At 58.7% G+C, this 18,048-nt stretch overlaps 6 protein-coding genes across 6 annotated transcripts; 2 read left to right on the top strand and 4 right to left on the bottom strand.

Annotated features, from left to right (window-relative positions):
• Positions 1 to 737: 737 nt before the first annotated feature.
• Positions 738 to 2,224, bottom strand: K452DRAFT_325055 (uncharacterized protein; the record flags this gene model as incomplete). The annotated part of the gene is made up of 2 exons (XM_033544743.1): positions 738 to 1,204; positions 1,270 to 2,224. The coding sequence occupies 2 exons, from the start codon at positions 2,222 to 2,224 to the stop codon at positions 738 to 740; spliced, it is 1,422 nt and encodes a 473-aa protein (XP_033400190.1).
• Positions 2,225 to 2,672: 448 nt separating this feature from the next.
• Positions 2,673 to 3,461, top strand: K452DRAFT_325077 (uncharacterized protein; the record flags this gene model as incomplete). The annotated part of the gene is made up of 2 exons (XM_033544745.1): positions 2,673 to 3,178; positions 3,248 to 3,461. The coding sequence occupies 2 exons, from the start codon at positions 2,673 to 2,675 to the stop codon at positions 3,459 to 3,461; spliced, it is 720 nt and encodes a 239-aa protein (XP_033400189.1).
• Positions 3,462 to 5,023: 1,562 nt separating this feature from the next.
• On the bottom strand, positions 5,024 to 7,066 carry K452DRAFT_295918 (uncharacterized protein; the record flags this gene model as incomplete). Its single annotated transcript, XM_033541871.1, has 5 exons — positions 5,024 to 5,245; positions 5,309 to 5,686; positions 5,747 to 6,064; positions 6,120 to 6,766; positions 6,826 to 7,066. 5 exons carry the CDS (start codon positions 7,064 to 7,066, stop codon positions 5,024 to 5,026), a joined length of 1,806 nt encoding a protein of 601 aa, XP_033400188.1.
• A 2,993-nt stretch (positions 7,067 to 10,059) lies between these two features.
• On the top strand, positions 10,060 to 11,304 carry K452DRAFT_142348 (uncharacterized protein). The gene is made up of 6 exons (XM_033535423.1): positions 10,060 to 10,417; positions 10,463 to 10,475; positions 10,532 to 10,581; positions 10,639 to 10,676; positions 10,752 to 10,799; positions 10,923 to 11,304. The coding sequence occupies exons 1-6, from the start codon at positions 10,211 to 10,213 to the stop codon at positions 11,125 to 11,127; spliced, it is 561 nt and encodes a 186-aa protein (XP_033400187.1). The 5' UTR covers positions 10,060 to 10,210; the 3' UTR covers positions 11,128 to 11,304.
• Positions 11,277 to 12,514, bottom strand: K452DRAFT_142225 (uncharacterized protein). Its single transcript, XM_033535422.1, has 2 exons — positions 12,172 to 12,514; positions 11,277 to 12,108 (listed from the first exon to the last, which is right to left on the bottom strand). Exons 1-2 carry the CDS (start codon positions 12,220 to 12,222, stop codon positions 11,482 to 11,484), a joined length of 678 nt encoding a protein of 225 aa, XP_033400186.1. The 5' UTR covers positions 12,223 to 12,514; the 3' UTR covers positions 11,277 to 11,481.
• A 2,441-nt stretch (positions 12,515 to 14,955) lies between these two features.
• On the bottom strand, positions 14,956 to 16,640 carry K452DRAFT_325052 (carbohydrate-binding module family 43 protein; the record flags this gene model as incomplete). Its single annotated transcript, XM_033544742.1, has 2 exons — positions 14,956 to 16,494; positions 16,557 to 16,640. The coding sequence occupies 2 exons, from the start codon at positions 16,638 to 16,640 to the stop codon at positions 14,956 to 14,958; spliced, it is 1,623 nt and encodes a 540-aa protein (XP_033400185.1).
• Between the last annotated feature and the right edge of the window lie 1,408 nt (positions 16,641 to 18,048).

Genomic DNA, 18,048 nt, shown 5'->3' with positions numbered 1-18,048 from the left:
TCTAGGTAGGTGGGTAGGTATGGTATATATATACTTACGCTATGCTGTGGGCGAGGCGGAGTGAGGTGAGGTGAGGTAAGAGAAGAGGTCATGTAGCAAAAAACACAACAATATATAATAAATAATAAATAAATAAACTATCCCCTCCCCCCACGCCTCTCCTCTTCCTCCTCCTCTACCAACCACCAACCACACGCACACGCACACCCATTCATTGATTGATTGATTACAGAAAGACAACAGAGTCCGTACCTAGGTCTGTGTGTATTACTCCCTCCTGCCCCTGCCCCTGCACCAACTTCCTACCCTACACTACACCGCTTGCGTGCGTGCGAACTGCTCGCCTACTAGGCACCAGGCAGCGCAATTCCTACGTGCGGCGCACTGCTCGAGGCGCGCGTGGTTGTCTGTGGTTGTCTGTGGCTCTTTCTTTCTTTCATCTTCTGCGCGCGCCCTTGCCTCCCTCCCTTCCTCTTCGCACAGGGCCCGGCGTGCTGCTTCTCCTCGCACTCGTACCTATGTAGGTCCGCTGCCCCCATCCGTTTGTTTGTTTGTTTGTTTCCGTCTCTTTCGCTTGCTTGCTTGCTTGATACCTAGCTTGCCCTTCTGCTCGTACTCGAGCAGCACCAGCGGCGCCACACCACCCCCACCCCAAAGCGCCAGCCACATCGCCGCGCCACAAGCCCCGCACCACATTGCACTCCGCCTCGCCCCGCCACGCACTCAACGCCGCCGCCTCAATCCAGATCGTCCTGGCTCGTCTCGACCTTCTTGGGGTAAAACTCCAGCTTGCCCTTATGGCCCAGCACGCCGGTGCGATCATACAGCGACCTCGCGCGCACGTAGGGATCAAGCCGCCAATAATTCTCCCTCAAGGCGTCGGCCAAGTCGGCGCGCTCCTTCTTCAGCGCCGGGGCAGGCGCCGCCTCCGCCTGCTGGATCCATGCCAGGGTCGCGGCCTCGTATTTCTCGACGAGCGCGGCGCGCTCCGCCTCGATGGCGGTGCGGGTAGCGCTGTCCGCTAGAGCGGCGTTTTCGTTGGCTGCGGGCTCGACGTAGTTGTAGGACCAGGCTTCGGTGCCGCCGAGCTCGGTGGGGATTTGTGAGAGCGGGACGAAGGAGGACAGCTCTTCCGTGTTTTTCGTAAAGTGCACTTTGCCGGCTACGACCGGGTCGAGCCAGCCGCGGATTATGGACCAGATGCCTGTGCGGGGAAGAGCGTGTTAAAGTGAGGATTTCTTGTGTGGGGAGAGAGGGGAATTGCCGTACCTTGGAAGACCCAGGGGGCCTTGTGCACCAGGACGGCGCCGAGCGACTCCGGGTAGTTAGCCTCGAAGCACTTGATCATAAACTTGACGGGGGTGTAGTCCATGTTGGCGAGCGAGAAGCCCGTCATATCGAAGACGATGGTGGCCGTGTCGACGGGCGGGCGCAGCATCATGCGCGCCGTCTCGATGGTGTAGACGGTGAAGCGCTCGAGGCTGGGCTCGCTCTGCTCGCCCTGGCGGTGCAGGCGCACGCGGACAAAGCACATGGGGCGGCCCTCCTTGTCGACGCCGTGGAGGAAGCTCTTGCCCATGCGCAGCTGGGCGAGGAAGTCGTCGCCCTCCTTCTTGGTGTTGGCGTCAGCGCTGCGGGCCTGCTCGATGGCGCCCAGCTCGCCGACGCACATAATGTCGTCGTCGACGTGCATCTCGGTGGCGCGCCAGTGCATGGTGCTGATCAGCATGATCAGCGCGGCATTCACGTCCCACTTGCGCGCGCGCAGGAAGCGCAGCAGCAGGCCGTCCGGGTTGTCGTGCTTGACCATGCTCCACACGGCCTGGCGCAGCTCGGCGGGGCTCAGGTCGGCCAGCGCGGCCTTGAACGCCTTGTTCTGGCCGTGCTTGTCGTCGTCGCCCAGGCTCAGGCTGCTCACGTCGACGCCGCCGGTGCTGCTCGCGGCCGAGTCGACGTCGCTGCTGCCGGCACTGTTCTTGCCGTCCTTATCGTGGTGCTTGCGCTTGAATACGTGCAGGCGCGACTTCTTCTTCTTGCCGTCCTTGGCGTCCTTGGTGCTGCCGCTTTCGTCGGCCGGCCCGTCATCGTTGTCGGCCTCGTTGTCTCCGCCTTCGTTATCGAGCACGCCCATCAGCTTGGCCAGGGCGGCCCATAGCTCGCGCAGCTTGGCTTCTTGCTCCGCCGTAAGGTTGCCCGGGCGGCCGGGCGGGATGTCGGCGGGCATGTCGTCGGCTAGAGGCGGGAGAGGAGAAGTGGTGGAGGGCGGGCGCGCAACGAAAGCGACCAGGGCGCTGCCGGCGACGAGGGTGACTGCGACGGCGGCGAAGGTGGAAGTGAAGGCGCTCTGGGCGACTGGGGCGACGGAGGTGTGCGGGCGGCGGGGTAGAAGCAGGTTCAGGCGCGCGCGAGAGGTGAAAGTGCGAAGGGATGAATTGTTGTTGCGCAGGGCAGATCGGGGGAGGCGCGAGAGCATGTAAAAGGAAGTGCGCCGACCGGGAGTCAGCGGAGATGGTCTTTGGGCGGCAATGGGACAATCACGCCCGCAATTTAACGGGCTTTGACAGGATTCTCTGGGCGTCATCATCATCGGCGTACAGTATGATAAACCACCGACCGATACAGTACCTACAACGATCTACCTAGCAACAACAAAAACACCACAACACACCACAATGGCCTCAACAACCCCCACGCCACACTCGCGCTCCGCCTCACGAGGCCGCGCGCCCTCCCGCCCAACGACACCCCTCCGCGCCAGCTCGCGCTCCTCACTGCGCACCAGCGTGCAGCACGGGCACGGCTCGCCCTCGCACCACCGGCACAGCGGGCACGGGCAGCACTCGAACAGCAGCACGCCGCTCGAAGCACTGGAGCCGCAGTTCGCCGAGTTCAGCGACAGCATGGCCGACCTCGAGGCCAACCTCATGCACCTGCAGCTGATGCACGAGTCGCTGGCGCGCTTCTCCGAGAGCTTCGCCGCCTTCCTCTACGGCCTCAACATGAACGCCTTCTGCGTCGACTTCCCAGAGGCTCCGGTGCCCGAGAGCTTTCGCCGCCAGCGCGTGCGCGACGCGGATGCGGCTGCGAACAACCTGGCTGCTGGTGGTGGGGGTGGCTTGATGGGCGGGCTGCTGCCCGCTCGCTCGCGCGACCACGACGACGCCGAAGCCACTTTTCTGTGCGTACCTCCCTCCTCCCCGCCCAAACAGCAACACAACCCCCTCGCTAACCCATCCCCTCGCACCAGCACGACCGACACCTCCTTCGTCGAGAACCCGCCCTCCTCCAAACAAGCCTCCAAGTTCCGCTCTCCGGCAGCGCCAGCGGCACCATCCACGCGCGGCAGCACCCGCGGCGGACGGGGTCGCGGACGGGGCAGCGGTCGGGGCAGCGGCCTCCCGCGCGGCAGCGGCATTGCGCGCGGCGTGGGGCGGGGGACGGGGCGGGGCGGAGCGCGGTAGGCCAGGCCAGGACAAGACAGCCGCAATGGAACGCTCGGGTTGGCCTAGGCACCGCATACCTACCTACCTACCCACCGAAGGAATGGCGGATCGGGTGTGGTAAAAAGGCGCAGCTAGCCTAGCTGTGCTTGCAGTCCAGTCCAGTCCGCATCCAGCATACATAGATACCACGACGACCCTCGCGCCGCTTGCTTGCGCCATCTGCTGCTGCTGCTATCAACCGCCTTTGAACCAAATGTCCAAAGACAGTGCAGTGCCTAAAAGAACCAGAGCCAGAAACACACGGAAAAGAGTAAAGAGTAAAGAAACAAAAAAAGTCACAGGCAAGAAGTAGAGATACCCAATTCATGATATGATCTGATATGATTTAATTTTCTGTCGCCGTCTTGAACTGGACGCTGCTGTTTATACCGCCGTCCTGTCCTCCTACTTATCCATCTAACTTCATCTTCGTCTCCTATTATTTTTCTCTTTCACTCCTTCACTCACACACAACAGCAGCACAATATCACCAGCAGTAACAACAACAATAACAATAACAATAGTACTCCTAGCAGCCAGCTAACCCTCCCAGCACCCTCCCCTCTCTACCATCACCACCACCACCACTAGATACAACTAGGTACAGACACGCACCAAAGCCGCTGAGGTCGAGTGAAGAGGACGAGACACAAGAAAAGAATGGGTATTACGACCAACCAGCCAGCCAGCCGCCGACGCAGCTAAGAAGACACAGCATGCCATGCCTAAACCCCCCTTCTCTCACACAGCCAGCACAAGCAGCCAGCACCAAAACCAACCAACCAACCAACCAACCAACAAAGTCGTCTCATCCCAAGCGCGAGTGTAGAAAAAGAAAAGAAAAAAAAAAAAAAAAAAAAAAAAAAAAAAAAAAAAAAAAAAAAAAAAAAAAAAAAAAAAAAAAACAAACCAACCAACCAAAAATCCGCGCGCGTCACAGCAGTGGTATCGTAGGCGTCAAAACAGGGTCATTACACAATCCAGCAATCCGGGCAGAAACCAAAGCCAAGCAACAAGCAACAACAACAACCAAACCAAACCAGTTCTCGTCAAAGGTCAAGAGAAGAAAATAAGAAAACGAAAAACACACAGACAAAAACAAACGATGACAATAATAATAAGCATAAAACATGGACGTGACGTAACGTGACGGGGCGTTGTAGATACGAGTACGCGTAGCGCCGGGTCGCGCGACATCCGAGATCCGGGAGCGCTCGGCCCGGGCGGCGCGGATGTCGGGTGTGCCGGTCGGTGTCCATGGGTGGGCCGGGAGGAGCGGAGGGGAGCGGAGCTGAACCTGAACCTGAACCTGAACCTGAACCTGAACCTGAACCTTACCTACTGCGTATCTAGGGAGAGACCTAGCTAGGTAAAGGTAAAGGTGTCATCTGGCACTCAGCCGCAGCCGCAGCCGCAACCTCGACAACCCATCCACACACACACACACACCTACGCACGGCACCAACACCCGTCCATACCTATGGCGGAGCGCACACGGAACCTCGGAGCGGGTGTTACGGCCCAAGCAGCAGCAGCAGCATTTACGGCAGAGCGGCAGCGGCAGCGGCAGCAGCGACGCTGCCGTGCTTGAGGTTGCTGCCCGCGGAGCCGGAGCCAGCGGACTCGCGGCGCAGCGCCCAACCGCGGAACGCGAGCATGACGACGGTCCAGGTGAGGATGAGGCAGGTCAGGCCGATGGTAATGACAAAGGTGAACATGGCGTCGAGGTCGTAGGACTCGAGCGCCGAGACCGTGTCCTTGTTCTGCGGATAGCGTCAGCTTCGTCCCCTTCTAAATGTGTGGATGCTGGAATGCTAGATACTTACGCTGACCATGAATGTCAGGCCGCCCGCTACGAGGCAAAAGGCGCTGATCAGCTCGGTGATGGGCCGGCTGGGCAGGTACGACGTCGGCGGCTTCAGGTACAGGATTATGTACGTGGCGGCACGCGCGATGCCGAAGCCCACAAACATGTTGCCCCATTGCATGTGGATCATGCTCGACAGCATCGACGCCTGGTGGTGCGAGCCCATCATCATGCCCAGCAGGATGATGACGAGCCCCGGCATCGGGTTGTACGAGAAGCGGTACGTTGCGGGCTCTTCCCAGTGCTCGTCGCCCGCGTGCGCAATGTGGTCGCGCGTGCCCAGGATGGACGTGTTGAGGAGCTCACGCACCCGCTTCGACTCGATGAGCATACCAAGCTTCGCATCCTGTCAGCATAAAACGTTCCTCGAAATCGAAAACTCCATCCGGAAACTTACAGCGCCGCCACCGAAGAACATGACGGAAATCGAAACATGCTCCAAATCCTGCGCGACCCATTCGCCGCCCCAGGCAGCGAGGTGCTCCAGGAAGACGTTTGAAGCGCCGTACGTAAAGATGACCAAAGACTCGGTAAACTCTGCAGTAGGGATGGCTGCCTTCCAACGACCAACCGTGTCCGCGGTGGGTTTGACGTTCCACGCCCATCCAAACTCCGCGAAACATCCCATCCAGCGACCGAGAGTCAACAGGCCATACCAGAAAAAGATGGCGCCCTTGACGAAGTGGGCCAGGATGTTGAAGATGTGGTCGCCGCGCTAATTCGAGACGTCAGTTCACGCTCGAGCGTGTGTCGCGTTGCGAGGTACTTACAGCAATACCGCCCATGGCGCAGGCACCAGTGGACAGCGAAACGAAACCGAGGATCAGGATTGTGCGCTCAATAACGACATAAAAGAAGTTCATAACGCTCAGCGTCTTGCCGACAGCGAGGCGGGGCACGTTGCGGGAAAGGAAGCGGTCGACGCGAGTGTCGCGCAAGAAGCCGCGCTTCTCGACATCCTCGACATCCTCATCATCGTCGACGTTGTGGAACGTGGCCGCATGAGCCTCCTCGAAGTGGTTGTTGTCGGACTCGTTGCTGGGCGAGCGGGAGTGGCTGAACAAGGATGCAGAGTTGCGCTCGGTACCCTGACCCGAGTCGTTGGACCAGCGCGTGGCCGGTTGGTGCACCTGTTGCAAGCGCTGGTACCGCGCCATGACGGCCGCCGAAAGCGGCTCGCTCGCCGAGTCCTGCTTCCCGGTGCGGCCGGTATAGAGGTTCACCAGGCCCAGCGCGAACCAAACGACCGAAATCCACATCAAAACCCACCGGAGCCGGTTGTGCGCGTTGGCCGGGTAGAGGTCGGGCGTCTTTGCGTTGTAGACGACGCCGAGGAAGAGAGCGAAGCCCTGCGAAGCGAGGAAAACGACCTGCGCGGGCAGGTTGAAGCGTGAGCGCGCAGAGCTCAACATCACAGCTGCTGCAGCGTTAGTACAGTCGCTTTGCATTGATTGTATCTGAGGCGTGCCGGCGCACCTATGGGACACAGAACGACCCAAGTCAAGAAGCAAAGCGCGACATATGCGTAGAGCAGGCCGACGTGCTCATTGAAGCTGAAGTAAGTCATGGGCCAGTCGCTCGCGGGTTGCGCCTCGGCCGGCGCCGGCGCGTCGTGCATATCCATTCCCCCCATCTCGTGCGCGTCGTCACCGTGGGCGAAGGCGCGCGGCAGGAAGGCGACTGCCGCTGCTAGGGCGAGGGCTCGCTGGGCCGGCATGTGTGGGGATTGGGAGGGAACAGGCAGAGCAGAAATGGAAGAGTAGTACGGTAGCAGGGGAAGAGAGAGAGGGTTTGGGGAAGAGAGACGTTTTGTCGTCTGGCGGGACCGGATGCGGTCGGAGGTGGTTTTTTCAATAGCAGGCGCGGCGGGGTGACGTGACGAGCGGGCAGTCATGGTTGTCACGAGAGACCAGAGGAAAATCGGCATCGGAGAGAGGGGCTTGTGTCAGACATAACCTACCTATGATCCATGAGGGTCGTCTCGATTTGTGACGTGGGATCCATAGGGCGCTCGGCGCGCGCACTAGCCCTCCGAAAGATCCGTTCAGTGCCCTTAGTCATGATCGCCCCGGGCAAGCCACCAAAAGCTTGACTGACCGGCGCCCGGATGTGCCCGGAATTAACGACTTGGGATGCCTAGAAGGTACTCTCTTCGTTTTTTTTTTTTCTCCCCCTCTTATTTCACGCGGCCGAGTCTCGCACGAGGTTATCGACGATGATGGATCATAGATTCCGTTATACCGCACTAGGAGTACAACACAACAACAACAACACAAGAAAACTCAATATATATAGTGTCTGACTCAGGTGTGGCTTCCTGCAGTGCGCCGCTGTGGGGAGTCATTCAGTCCGTCCTCTGCTGACCAAACGGCCCAAAGAGCGTGGAGACGAGAGATCCGGGGTTCGCGGCGGACGAGAGCCGAGGTGGAAGTGAATGGTGTTGACCGTCACACTGCATATTGAGAATCGAATTAATGTCCGATTGCGAGCAGCACGCGGCACCCGTGCATCCCTGCGCCCCCAACCACCACCCTCGCCCGCTGCTGCATATCGTTCGAATCGACGGCAATCCGGCCCCGAGCCCCCTGCTGCGACGAACGAACCCCTCTTCTTGCTTGCTGCTGCCTCTGAGAGACTGATGAGTCTGGCCTGACCTCCGTGCCTCTCACCTGTTCGTGCCATTCTGCCGCGAACTGACTGATCGATCGGGGCGCGCGCGGTCCAAGCGTCCCGTCACCCGCTCGCTCGCGAGCGTCCAACTCACACCTACCAACCAACCAACCCCTGTGGGTGGGGATTGTCCGACATTTTCTTCACTGGCGCTGACCTTTTTTCCGTGCTTCGAACACGTGCGAAAATTTTCCCCTACCCACCGCCTGCGTGAGTGCCCATTCGCGCGTCCAACGTCGGCCTTTTCGGCTTCGGCTTCGGCCTCGGCTCCGTCGGCAGCTGTGAGAGACTCAGGGTTTGGATGGATTTGGATTTGTCAGGGTCCCTGTAATCCGTACTATGACTATCTTTTTTCTTCTCCATTCCATGCATTGCGCTTGGCGCTTTAAACGGCGGAGGCCATCTGACATCTCCGCGGCTTTGACGGCACCGGGCTTACTAGGTAGGTTACTGTTGTACTCGAGACGAAAGCCGATCTTGATCTTTCTACTCCAGCTGTCACCAACGATCGGATGCCGACGTTTCTTCACCGGCGACGATCTCGGCTTTGCGTTATAGGCCAACGTCACACTGACCGTGAAATCATTGCCTTCGAACTATCTCACATATAGTTCTCGACTGTGTTATTGTCGTTGCTTGATCTTGTCTCTATCCAGTCCGCGTTGCATATTTACTATAGGCCCAAACATATCCCCGACCCCACGCCAAAAGCGGCCACGACTAACCAGACCAGGCCTCGACAAACATCAACAGTAGGTACATAAATATACCTCTAGTGTTCAACCCTGCGGGCCAAAACACCAACACCTCCTCAAAGGGTCGCACAAAGACAGGTACCCGGAGGTAGGCAAGGTAAAACACAACCCCCCCCCCCCAAAACAAAAACGCAGCACGCAGCACGTACACCAGTCCAAGCAACTCGCATCCATCGTACCGTCCATCGCACCGTACAACGTAGGTACAACGTAAAGCACAACGTAGCGTAGCTTCTCCGCCCGCAGAGCACTTATAAGTTGTCGGCACTAAAGCGTCGATCAGCCGCTCCAACGGCGACGTTGGCGTCACGACGCAGAAGCCTTACCGAGGACCCTGGCGGCCCTAAGTCTAACGGCCCTGCGGCGCCCTCTTAACTCTTATATCATATAGGTACATAGGAGTCGGGAAACTTGTCAACAAAGTAAAGCAGCTTTGGTGTAGCCCTGTGAGTGTATTTCTTACTCATACATGGCGCGGCGATGTGGATGGTGGGTCGTTCTGTTTTGTTTTGGTTTGGTTTGCAGCCCGGCAAGGGACAGCGACTGGCTGTCGCACTGCTGCGCGGTGCACCCTTAGCAGATTACATAGGTATGTACAGAGGCACTTGCTTGGGAGGGGAGGGCGCGCAGAGCAGAGCCGCACACCGGCACGTCACGTCTCGTCGCGCACCGACAGCGGCAATGGCGTAGCAACCACCACCGCACCGCCGAGACCAACAACACCCAAGCCAAGCCAAGCCAAGCCAGGCAAATCCACCACCGCCGTTCCTTTCTTCCTCCCGCCCGCCTGCCTGGCTGTCCTATGGAACACAACCTATACTACCTAGCCAGGTACGCCGGTGGCCCGGCGCAGCCCTGCGATGTGATATCGCGTTGCGCACGGCAGGCCTCGGCAGCCGCAGCAGCAGCAGCAGCACCAAACAGGCTGCCCTGCTGCTGCTGCTGCTGCTGCTGCTGCTGCTGCTGCTGCCCTTTGCTCATTACGCAACCACCGCCGCGCGCTCATCACCACCACAGCGTTGGTGTTGGCGTTAACATTGGCATTGGCACGGCACGCATGGTACCTTAACAACGACAACAACACCTCCATGCGCACGGGCGTGACGCAACGGCACGCACAGTCCGCGAAGCACTGCGCGCCCGATCTCGCGGTACCTAACTATCGTACCAACTACGGCACACGCCAACCCCATAAGTGGACAGCTACAATAGGTCCAAGGCCATTAAACCCGCATTGAGCGCGCACGCACGAGACACACGGGAGCCGCGGGCATGCCAAGCACCAGCACCTGGCACAACCGGGACGCAACGGGCGCGGCGCGGCGCGGAGCGGGCCGTGCGCACCACCGCAACCGGGCGAGTCAGGGCCGTGTTCGCGTGAGCAGCTGCTGCCGTGCCGTGCCGTGCGATGACGTGGGCGCTGGTGGGTGCAGCTCATGACCAGGTGCTGGGGCTGGGATCGAGATCTCTCTGTTTTGCGCGCCGCGCGCGAGAGTCAGAGAGAGAGATGGAGGGAGCGAGAGAGTCAGTTTGTCAGACCTACCTACCTATGTGGTAGAGGGGGAGAGGTTTTGAGGCTCAGGCCACTGCTGCTGATGGGTGGGAGCGTATGTACGCAGTGTTGGATTTTGAGAATTGATCAGGTACGTGTTTACCAGGGTACCTACCTATACTTACATGGCACGCAGCACGCAGCCTACGGTAGGTAGGTACACAGCTCGCAGGCATGCCCTGTGCGTTACTTACTCCTATAATAGTCACTGAGAGGAGAAGCGTACAACGTACACCGTACAGTACAAGACCTATGGTGCGCTCCACCAAGCACTAACCACTAACCACTAACCTCTAAGTACGCACCACCTAGGTACCTATCAAGGTATTACTCGGAACCCAGGCACGCAGGTAAGCACCACAACCACGACAACGACAACGACCACGACACCCGGTATCCGTCGCCGTGGCTACCCCTAAGAACAGAGCGTGGGCGCGCGCGCGGACGGCAGAGCACGGCGGAGCACGGTGTAGGTAGGCGTCTTTTCGTGCATGTACGATGTACACACGGATAGGGTCATGGATATCTAACTAGGTACGTACCTACCTACCTACGCGGAAGGAGTCGCCAGACGAACAGACAAGCAAGCAAGCAAGAGCAAAAGCACACGACCACGACACCAGCACAGCGCGCCCACACACACATACAGCCATGACGAATCCCTCCCGCGAGTCTTGCTCGCCTACGCTTCCCCGAGCACGCACCCACCCAACCCCCAGGCTCACGACACCCCTCTCGTCCACCATCTCTACCTCTCCGCTTCATCGCGCACTTCCCCCGACAAACGGACCGTACAAATAGGGCTCGACACCCAAGCCACTAACTACCTATTCACCACAAGCGATGGCAGTGGAGGCAGGTAGGTAGGTAGGTAGGTAGCTAGCGGCCTAAATATCCATAGCCCTGTAAAGGTAGGTAGCTAACGACATGGGTTGAGTGTCACTGATATCATTGTAATCTGCTGTTTTCACTGGCTCTTCCTACTCGTACAACGATTAATACTACAACTGCCTCCGCTGCTGCTGCTGCCACCGCTTCTGGAACCACTGCCCCTTCCCTTTCCTTCTCCTCACTCCTCTTCTCATTCTCAATCTCAATCTTTACTGTTGGCACAACCATTCAAAACACAAAGACACCAACACAGCGCCGAGCAGCCTACGACGTGTCCGTGCCATTGCGGCAGCGGTTGGCAATGGTATCGCAGGTCACGACGGTGCCGGGACAGAGGAGGCGCTGGTTGTACGCGAACTGGGCCGCGACGCCATCTACATCAATAGTCAGCGTTGCTCGAGCAGACAGCAAGGAAGAAATAAAAGAAGGAAAAAGAGAGGAAGAAAAACAAAGGAGCAGTTCGAGAGAAACCCCCAAGCCAGAAAAACAGCAACAGCAAAGACAGCAGACACGACCGCAAAAGCCGAAAAGCACAAGCATAAACACAAGTACAACGAAAAGAAAGCGGGCAAACTCACTCCCTTGCGCACCGATACTCGCACCAACGCCGTTGCCAGCGACGGTAAAGTACGAGAAGCGCACAATGTTCGGCAGCCGCGCCTCGTACCTGACCTGGAACTGGTGCAGGCTGTAAATGTCGCCCGCGGAGCCAAGGATCCACTCGACGTTGACAGTCTGCGCGACCGGGTCAACCTCGTACCAGATGCCGTCGCTGGCCTCCTGGAACGGCAGCACCATGTCGCTCCACAGCGGCGCGACTGAGTACGGCGGTAGTTCCGTGCTTGGCAGCAGCTTTGGCGCGTAGGCTATCGTTGGACCAAAGGAGAGAACCTGGAGCAGGTTGTTAGCCAGGGGTCTGCGGTGATGATGGTAGAAAAGAGAAGGAACACTCACCCCGTTCGTCGACACAAACAAAGTCCGCGCGCTCTCGCCGTAAAGCTGCATCGGGAATGGCAGCGTCAGGTTGCGGACTTCATCGTCGTAGTTGTTGAAGACGTCAGTGCTGAGTAGAGGCGTTGGACTGGCGAGATGTAGCGTCGGCGATGCACTGCCAGTGCCGCAGGCTGCAGCCCCTATCGACGATGACGAAGAAGGCGCCACACTGGAACTCGGGGCCCCAGGGTTGTTGACGGGCGGGGGTGGATTATCCGCTGGCAGCACGACGAGGGCGTTGCCGCCGCTGTTGACAAAGCCCGTGTTGGTGGACTTGAGATAGCAGAATGTGCCCACTTGAGACGCCGTCGCGCAGCCGTTCGTCAGTGAACAAATTTGTCCACAGAATACCAGGTTAGGAGAGTACAAGGGCTGATTGGGTAAGTTGCCGCCTGCATCACTTCATCAGCTTGGTCAAGCTCCCCTTCACGCACTTTAATAAGTGGCTTACCGTATGGCTCCCTGAAGCACATCAGCGTAAAACGCCGGCCGGCGAGGAAAACCGCTTTTCCGTCATCCTGAGGACATGCAAGGTTTGTCGGCGCTGCACCAACTGCCAGCGTCGAGCTGGCTGACTGCGACTGCGTAGCCGTCGAGATGAGGTTTGTTGGCGCACGGCTGATCTCCACGTCCTCTGAGACCTGCAAACACTGGCCAAAGCCGGATTGGCACCCGAAGCCGCAGTACTGCGTGTCGTTACCGCTAAGTAGGCTGTCAGTATCTTTGCTTCTTGACAATGTTTTTCTGTTTTTATTTAGGGATCTGAAAGTCTCACCAGAAGCCGAATTGTGAGCAACAGGGTGCGGAGAGGGATGTTGAGCACACAACTCCGCCGTTGTTGCTACCGCATGCACCGAATGGAGCTGCTGGTAAAGAAGAGGCACTGGATGAAGCTGCTGAAAGACTCGAAGGAAGGGGCGTGCTGCCTGGGGTCGAAGAGGAGGCACTGATTAAACTGAATGACGGAAACAAAGTAGAGGAAAAGGAAGAGGTTGCCGGTACAGGTGTCACTAGAACCGAGCTAACAACTTGCGTAGTGGAGGACGCACTTCCTTCGGAATTAGCCAAAGACACTGTACCCGAATTCGCCGTGCCAGAAGACGCTCCGACAGACGAAGACGAAAGCGAAGTCGAAACTCCCGAGCTCTCGGGCGGCGTATAAACAGAACCCGAGACCGTAGGCGCAGGGGCGAGGCTCTGCGACGAGCTCTGCGTCAACGAGAACGAGAACGAGACCGGCGGTGGAACTGCGCCGCAGTATCCGTAGCCCGGTTGGCAGCCGGTGCCACAGTAATCAGACCCAGCGCCACAATAGCCCCATTGGCTACAGCAAGCACCGCGCCCACTGCCCAAGCACGACTTCAAAGCGACGGGGCCGCATGAGCCATCGTTGCTGGGCACGGTGCCCGGCACTGGACACAAGCCGAAAGCGGACTGGCAGCCGGGGCCACAAGCGGCAGCAGTGTCAGCACTGCGGCGCGGGGGCCAGTTAGTGTTTGCCTGGATAGAATAGGGCGAAGGAGCAAGAAAGGATTCGTCCCGTTGTTTGGAGACTCACCATCGGCTGTTGGCGCCGCAGCATGCCCCGAACGGCGAGCCCCGGCACTGGAAACTGCCACCGCACAGTCCGTCGGGAGACACGCTTCCAGGGGGCGAGATGATGCTAGAGCTGGCGCTAGCACTGGCGCTCGTGCCGAACACGGCCGAAGAGGAGGATGGCGATAGGGAGAGTAAGTCCTCGATGCACCGCGTCTCGTAAACGGTAATGATGTCCGCGCGGGCTACGCGCGGCCGGGCCAAAAGGCCGCAGCAAAGAAGGAGGGTGAAGCGCCCGGGCAGCATGGGCGCGAGCAGTCAAACGAGCGACAACGACGACAATGATAGCACGCGCGCCGCAGCTGCGGCGGAGAGGCCTATTCATGGCTTTCGAGACTGTTACACACGGCCGCGAGTCTTGTCGCCGCGCCCCAAGCCATTGAGAATGGTAAACAGGCGCGCAAGAACGCGGTGCTGGGCGTCGGCCACCGTCGCGCTCCAGTGTCGTGGTCTTGAGAGGATGGCGGCGACGTCAACCGCACCATGACGGGCGGATAGACAACGGATCCGACTTGCCATGGTCGAGCACCGCACGCGTTGAGCCGGGCTGAGATGGCTGCGGCCCGCGGGCTGTGATGCTGGGGCGGTGCTAATAATATCGCGGTTTGAATTTGGCCATGGCCAAGGCCGAGAAAAGAAGGCGCGTCCATTTGGCAAATACCTCGATGCAGCTTGGCCGCGATGGAGCCGCGCTTGCTGAGGAGACGCCGGCGGCGGAATGTCACAAAGTAATCTCGGCGGTTGTGGTATCTAAGATGGGGCAATTTTGAATAAACTCCTGACCATTATTGTATGCTTGGGTAGCTAAGGACAATTCATGTCTATTGCTCACGTGCTCGCTTTAAAAGAACAGCACGCCAACTCACTCAGCAAGGACAGACCGTAGGGATGGAACCACGCTGAACGGAAACCAAACTAAAGAATAACACCGGAAAAGATTAAACATTGATGATGATAAAGCAAGAGCAATCGTTCTATTCAACTAATTGCATAAAAGCAAAGTGCAAAAAGGTGTATATCTTCATACAAGCTCTTAACCCAGAAGCCATGTCCAGCAAGCCGGTGTCAAGACGAATACCCAAGAAAATGCAAGACCGCTAGCAAGGCCATTGGTCGGAGGTGTAAGCATGATATGCTCAGTGGAGCTTTTTACAGAAGGATCATGCCAGCGCCAAGACCCATGGCACCGACAGCGTAGACACCCATCTGGAGCATGCCGAAGTCGAAGCGGGGGACGGTAAGGCCGGCAGCAGCGCCCTTGGAGCTCTTGGAGTCGGAGCCGCCAGCGCCGGAGGCAGCAGCAGTGCTGGTGGGGGAAGCGGTGACCTGACCAGTGCCAGCGGTACCAGCCTGAGCCATCAAGCTAGAGCAGCTGCCGGCGGGCTTGGTGGAAGAGGCGAGCTGAGCAGAGCCGCTGAAGGAGCAGGCATCAGAGCTCTTGTCCTGGAGCTCGTAGTAGCGGTTCAGGGCAAAGGCAAGCTGCTCAGTGGAGTTGCACATGCTGTAAGCACCAAAGTCACCAGTGGTGGCGTTGTGAGCAATGCCCTGGCAAGCCTTGTTGTTGAGACCGCAGACGGTGCCGAAGAGCTCGCCGTAGTCCTCAGAGTCGACCTTGGAGGAGACAGTGCAGCCAAGAGAGTTGTACATGCAAGTGCACAGCTCACGGTTGGGAGAAGGCGGCAGAGGGGAGTTGGTGGCAGCCCAAGACTTGTCGACAGTGGGGCACTTGGCACCAGCAGTGTTCGAGGGGGTGTAGCTGGCGCTGTTGACACCAGTGGGAGTGGCAGACTGGATCTGCTTGGAGTAGTAGCTGAAGTCCTTAAGAGTGCTGACCTTGTTGTCCTTGATGGTGACAAGGCCGTAGTCGTTCTCCTCCTGGAAGTACATGTAGACGATACCACCGGACCAGACGTTGTTCATCTTGTCACCGAAGAGAGTAGGGGTGTCGGTGAACTGACGGGGAGAAACATCGTTGCAGCCGTACTCAGCGAAGAAGACGGGGACGGAGTAGTCCTCGAACTCCTTGGTGCGGACGTCGTAGCCAGACTTGGTGAAGGAAGAGTCACCGCACCACGAGTAGATGTTGTAACCCCAGAAGTCGATGCGGCTGGCCTCGTCATCACCGCAGTTGAAGTAATTGGCCATGTTCTCACGGATGTCGGCGTCATCGTTGGTGGCGTAACCGACACCAATGGTACGGTAGCCCTTAGCCTTGATGTAGGCCTTGCTGTCACGAACGGCAGCCTTGACGAAGGCGCTGGCATCGGTGTTGTTGGGCGAGTTGGAAACCTCGTTACCGGCGAAGAAGCCAAGCGTGTTGTTGTACTTGGCCATGGCGTCAATGACGGCAGTGTAGCGGGCGTACAGCTCGTCGTTCCAGGCGGCGTCGGAGCGGTCAATGGACTTGCCGGGGGACGACAGATCGGAAACGACGTAGATGCCGGCATCCTGAAGCATCTGCATGCACTCATCGTGGTCCTCGTCGGGGTTGACGGCGTAGACACGGATGGTGTTGGTGCGCAGCTGGGTCAGGTAGGGAATGTCACGCTTGCAGTTGTCGGGCTTGCTGAGCGGGTCGGTGTAGTCATCGTTGCCGCTCGAGGTGCCGTTGGTGCTGTACTCCTGCTGGTAGGCAACACCGCGCATGTAGAACTGGGTGCCGTTGTTGGAGTAGAAGAACTTGGAGCCCTGGGCGACGCGTCGCGTTAGCACGGGCAGACCTAGCGTCGGCTTCGAGGCAGCGCAAGTACCTTGATCTCAATTGGGGGGACGTCAGCAGCGACGGCCCTGGCGAGGAGGGCAGCCGCGGCAGCGGCAATGCCGAACGACTTCATGATGGCAAGTGGGTTAAGGAGAGTGAGGTGCGGAATGCAGCGGAAGGAAGAGGTAAAAGTAGTGGAGGCGGAGCACACCACGAGCGCTAGTGGGAGGCAAACGAGAGGTCGGAAAACGAGAGGTCCGGTAAAGAGTGTGTAGGAAGGGTTAATGGAAAGAGGAGGCTGGGCCCGTGGAGTCGAAATAAAAGGAAGAAGGCAAATGGTGGAGGAGAGTGTTCATGGGGAGATCACTGCGCTCAGGGGAGTGGGCTATTTCCGCCCAAAGGAAATGACCGAAACGAGCCGAGTGGAGCCGCCTGTGTTGTAGGGCGAGTCCGACACGCAATCGGCGCGCGAGCATGTTCCAGAAGCCGGAGGCTGCCATTCGTCGCAACAAATCCGCCGCCCTATTGCTGCTCAGCTAGCTTGCGACGACGACGCGACGCGGGGGCCGGCGACTTTGGCGGCGGCGGCGGCGGAGAGGGCCCAGGGGGGCCGCATTGGATACGGCTTCTCAAATCTCAGCACTGCCACACAGCTCGCGCAACACACGGCGAATCACATGCGCCGCACTGGGCTGCCTAATGTCCGCCACCGTCTCCTGACGCCGATCAAGCGTCAAGCAAGCTTTTATGTACGAGTAGGCCACGCACCGAGCCGCAACCCGGCAAAAGGCACAGCATCGACGCTACACCAACCGGGAGCCCGAACAGGGGGAGGGGTCGAGGGGAAGGGGCAGTCGAGGGTATGGGGGTATGGGAGGCGAGAAGGGCAGGCAGGAGGCAAAGAAGGACCAGGAGGAGACAAGGCTTATAAATAATGAATCCTTTGGCAGCGGAAGGGATCGGTGGTTGTTCCCTTATGTAAACGGCAACTGTTGCCCCTATTCTGGCGGAAGCGTGTTTCGGGCGTGCAGGGGTGCGCTCCCGCCACTTCATCATGCCCTTATCGGAAGCAAATTCAAGGTGCGAGAAGTGGTGACGTCTGACAGGAGTTGGACGAGTGGGCGTGGGATGCCTGGAAAAATGGCGCGACAAAATTAGCAGGCGTGGCAGGGTGGTGATGGGGATGTGCGCCAGCGGTCCTGGGCCGATCAGCTTGCATCTTCGATTCGCGCCTTCCGTGCTGCCGATGCTACGCTAACCGCGAGCGTTGGGAAAGGCTTGATCGCCCCCCTGCCCGCGTCTCCACCCGTCGCGCGCCCGGTCCTTTCAGGCGTGACAGCCGCCCGGGAGGCGCTCCCTCAAAACTGCTGTCGCCCATTCCAGCTCCCCTTTTCCCCTTCCCTCTTGTACCGTCGACGCCGTCGTCGCTCACCTTCGTTCCTTCACCACCAAGCCTCAGGACCGCTCCGCTGTCCTTCTTCCCAAAGCTCGCCCACTGAGCCGCAAGGAGGAAGCCCAGCTGCGCGCCCCGGCCATCCCAA

The sequence above is a fragment of the Aplosporella prunicola genome, assembly GCF_010093885.1.
Source record: "Aplosporella prunicola CBS 121167 unplaced genomic scaffold K452scaffold_6, whole genome shotgun sequence".
In the NCBI taxonomy this organism is placed as follows: Eukaryota; Fungi; Ascomycota; class Dothideomycetes; order Botryosphaeriales; family Aplosporellaceae; genus Aplosporella; species Aplosporella prunicola.
The sequence above is the reverse complement of the archived record's forward strand: the minus strand, read 5'-3'. Positions and strand labels throughout refer to the sequence as shown.

What these genes read in the sequence shown, in the direction of transcription:
- K452DRAFT_142348 (XM_033535423.1), top strand. Translation starts at nt 10,211, where the DNA reads ATGACCAGGTGCTGGGGCTGGGATCGAGATCTCTCTGTTTTGCGCGCC. An exon ending in CTCGGAACCCAGGCACGCAG is followed by an intron (nt 10,677 to 10,751) that starts GTAAGCACCACA and finishes CCCTAAGAACAG; the next exon opens with AGCGTGGGCGCGCGCGCGGA. An exon ending in CACGGCGGAGCACGGTGTAG is followed by an intron (nt 10,800 to 10,922) that starts GTAGGCGTCTTT and finishes CAAGCAAGCAAG; the next exon opens with AGCAAAAGCACACGACCACG.
- K452DRAFT_142225 (XM_033535422.1), bottom strand. Translation starts at nt 12,222, where the DNA reads ATGCAGCTTTACGGCGAGAGCGCGCGGACTTTGTTTGTGTCGACGAAC. An exon ending in TGTTTGTGTCGACGAACGGG is followed by an intron (nt 12,109 to 12,171) that starts GTGAGTGTTCCT and finishes AACCTGCTCCAG; the next exon opens with GTTCTCTCCTTTGGTCCAAC.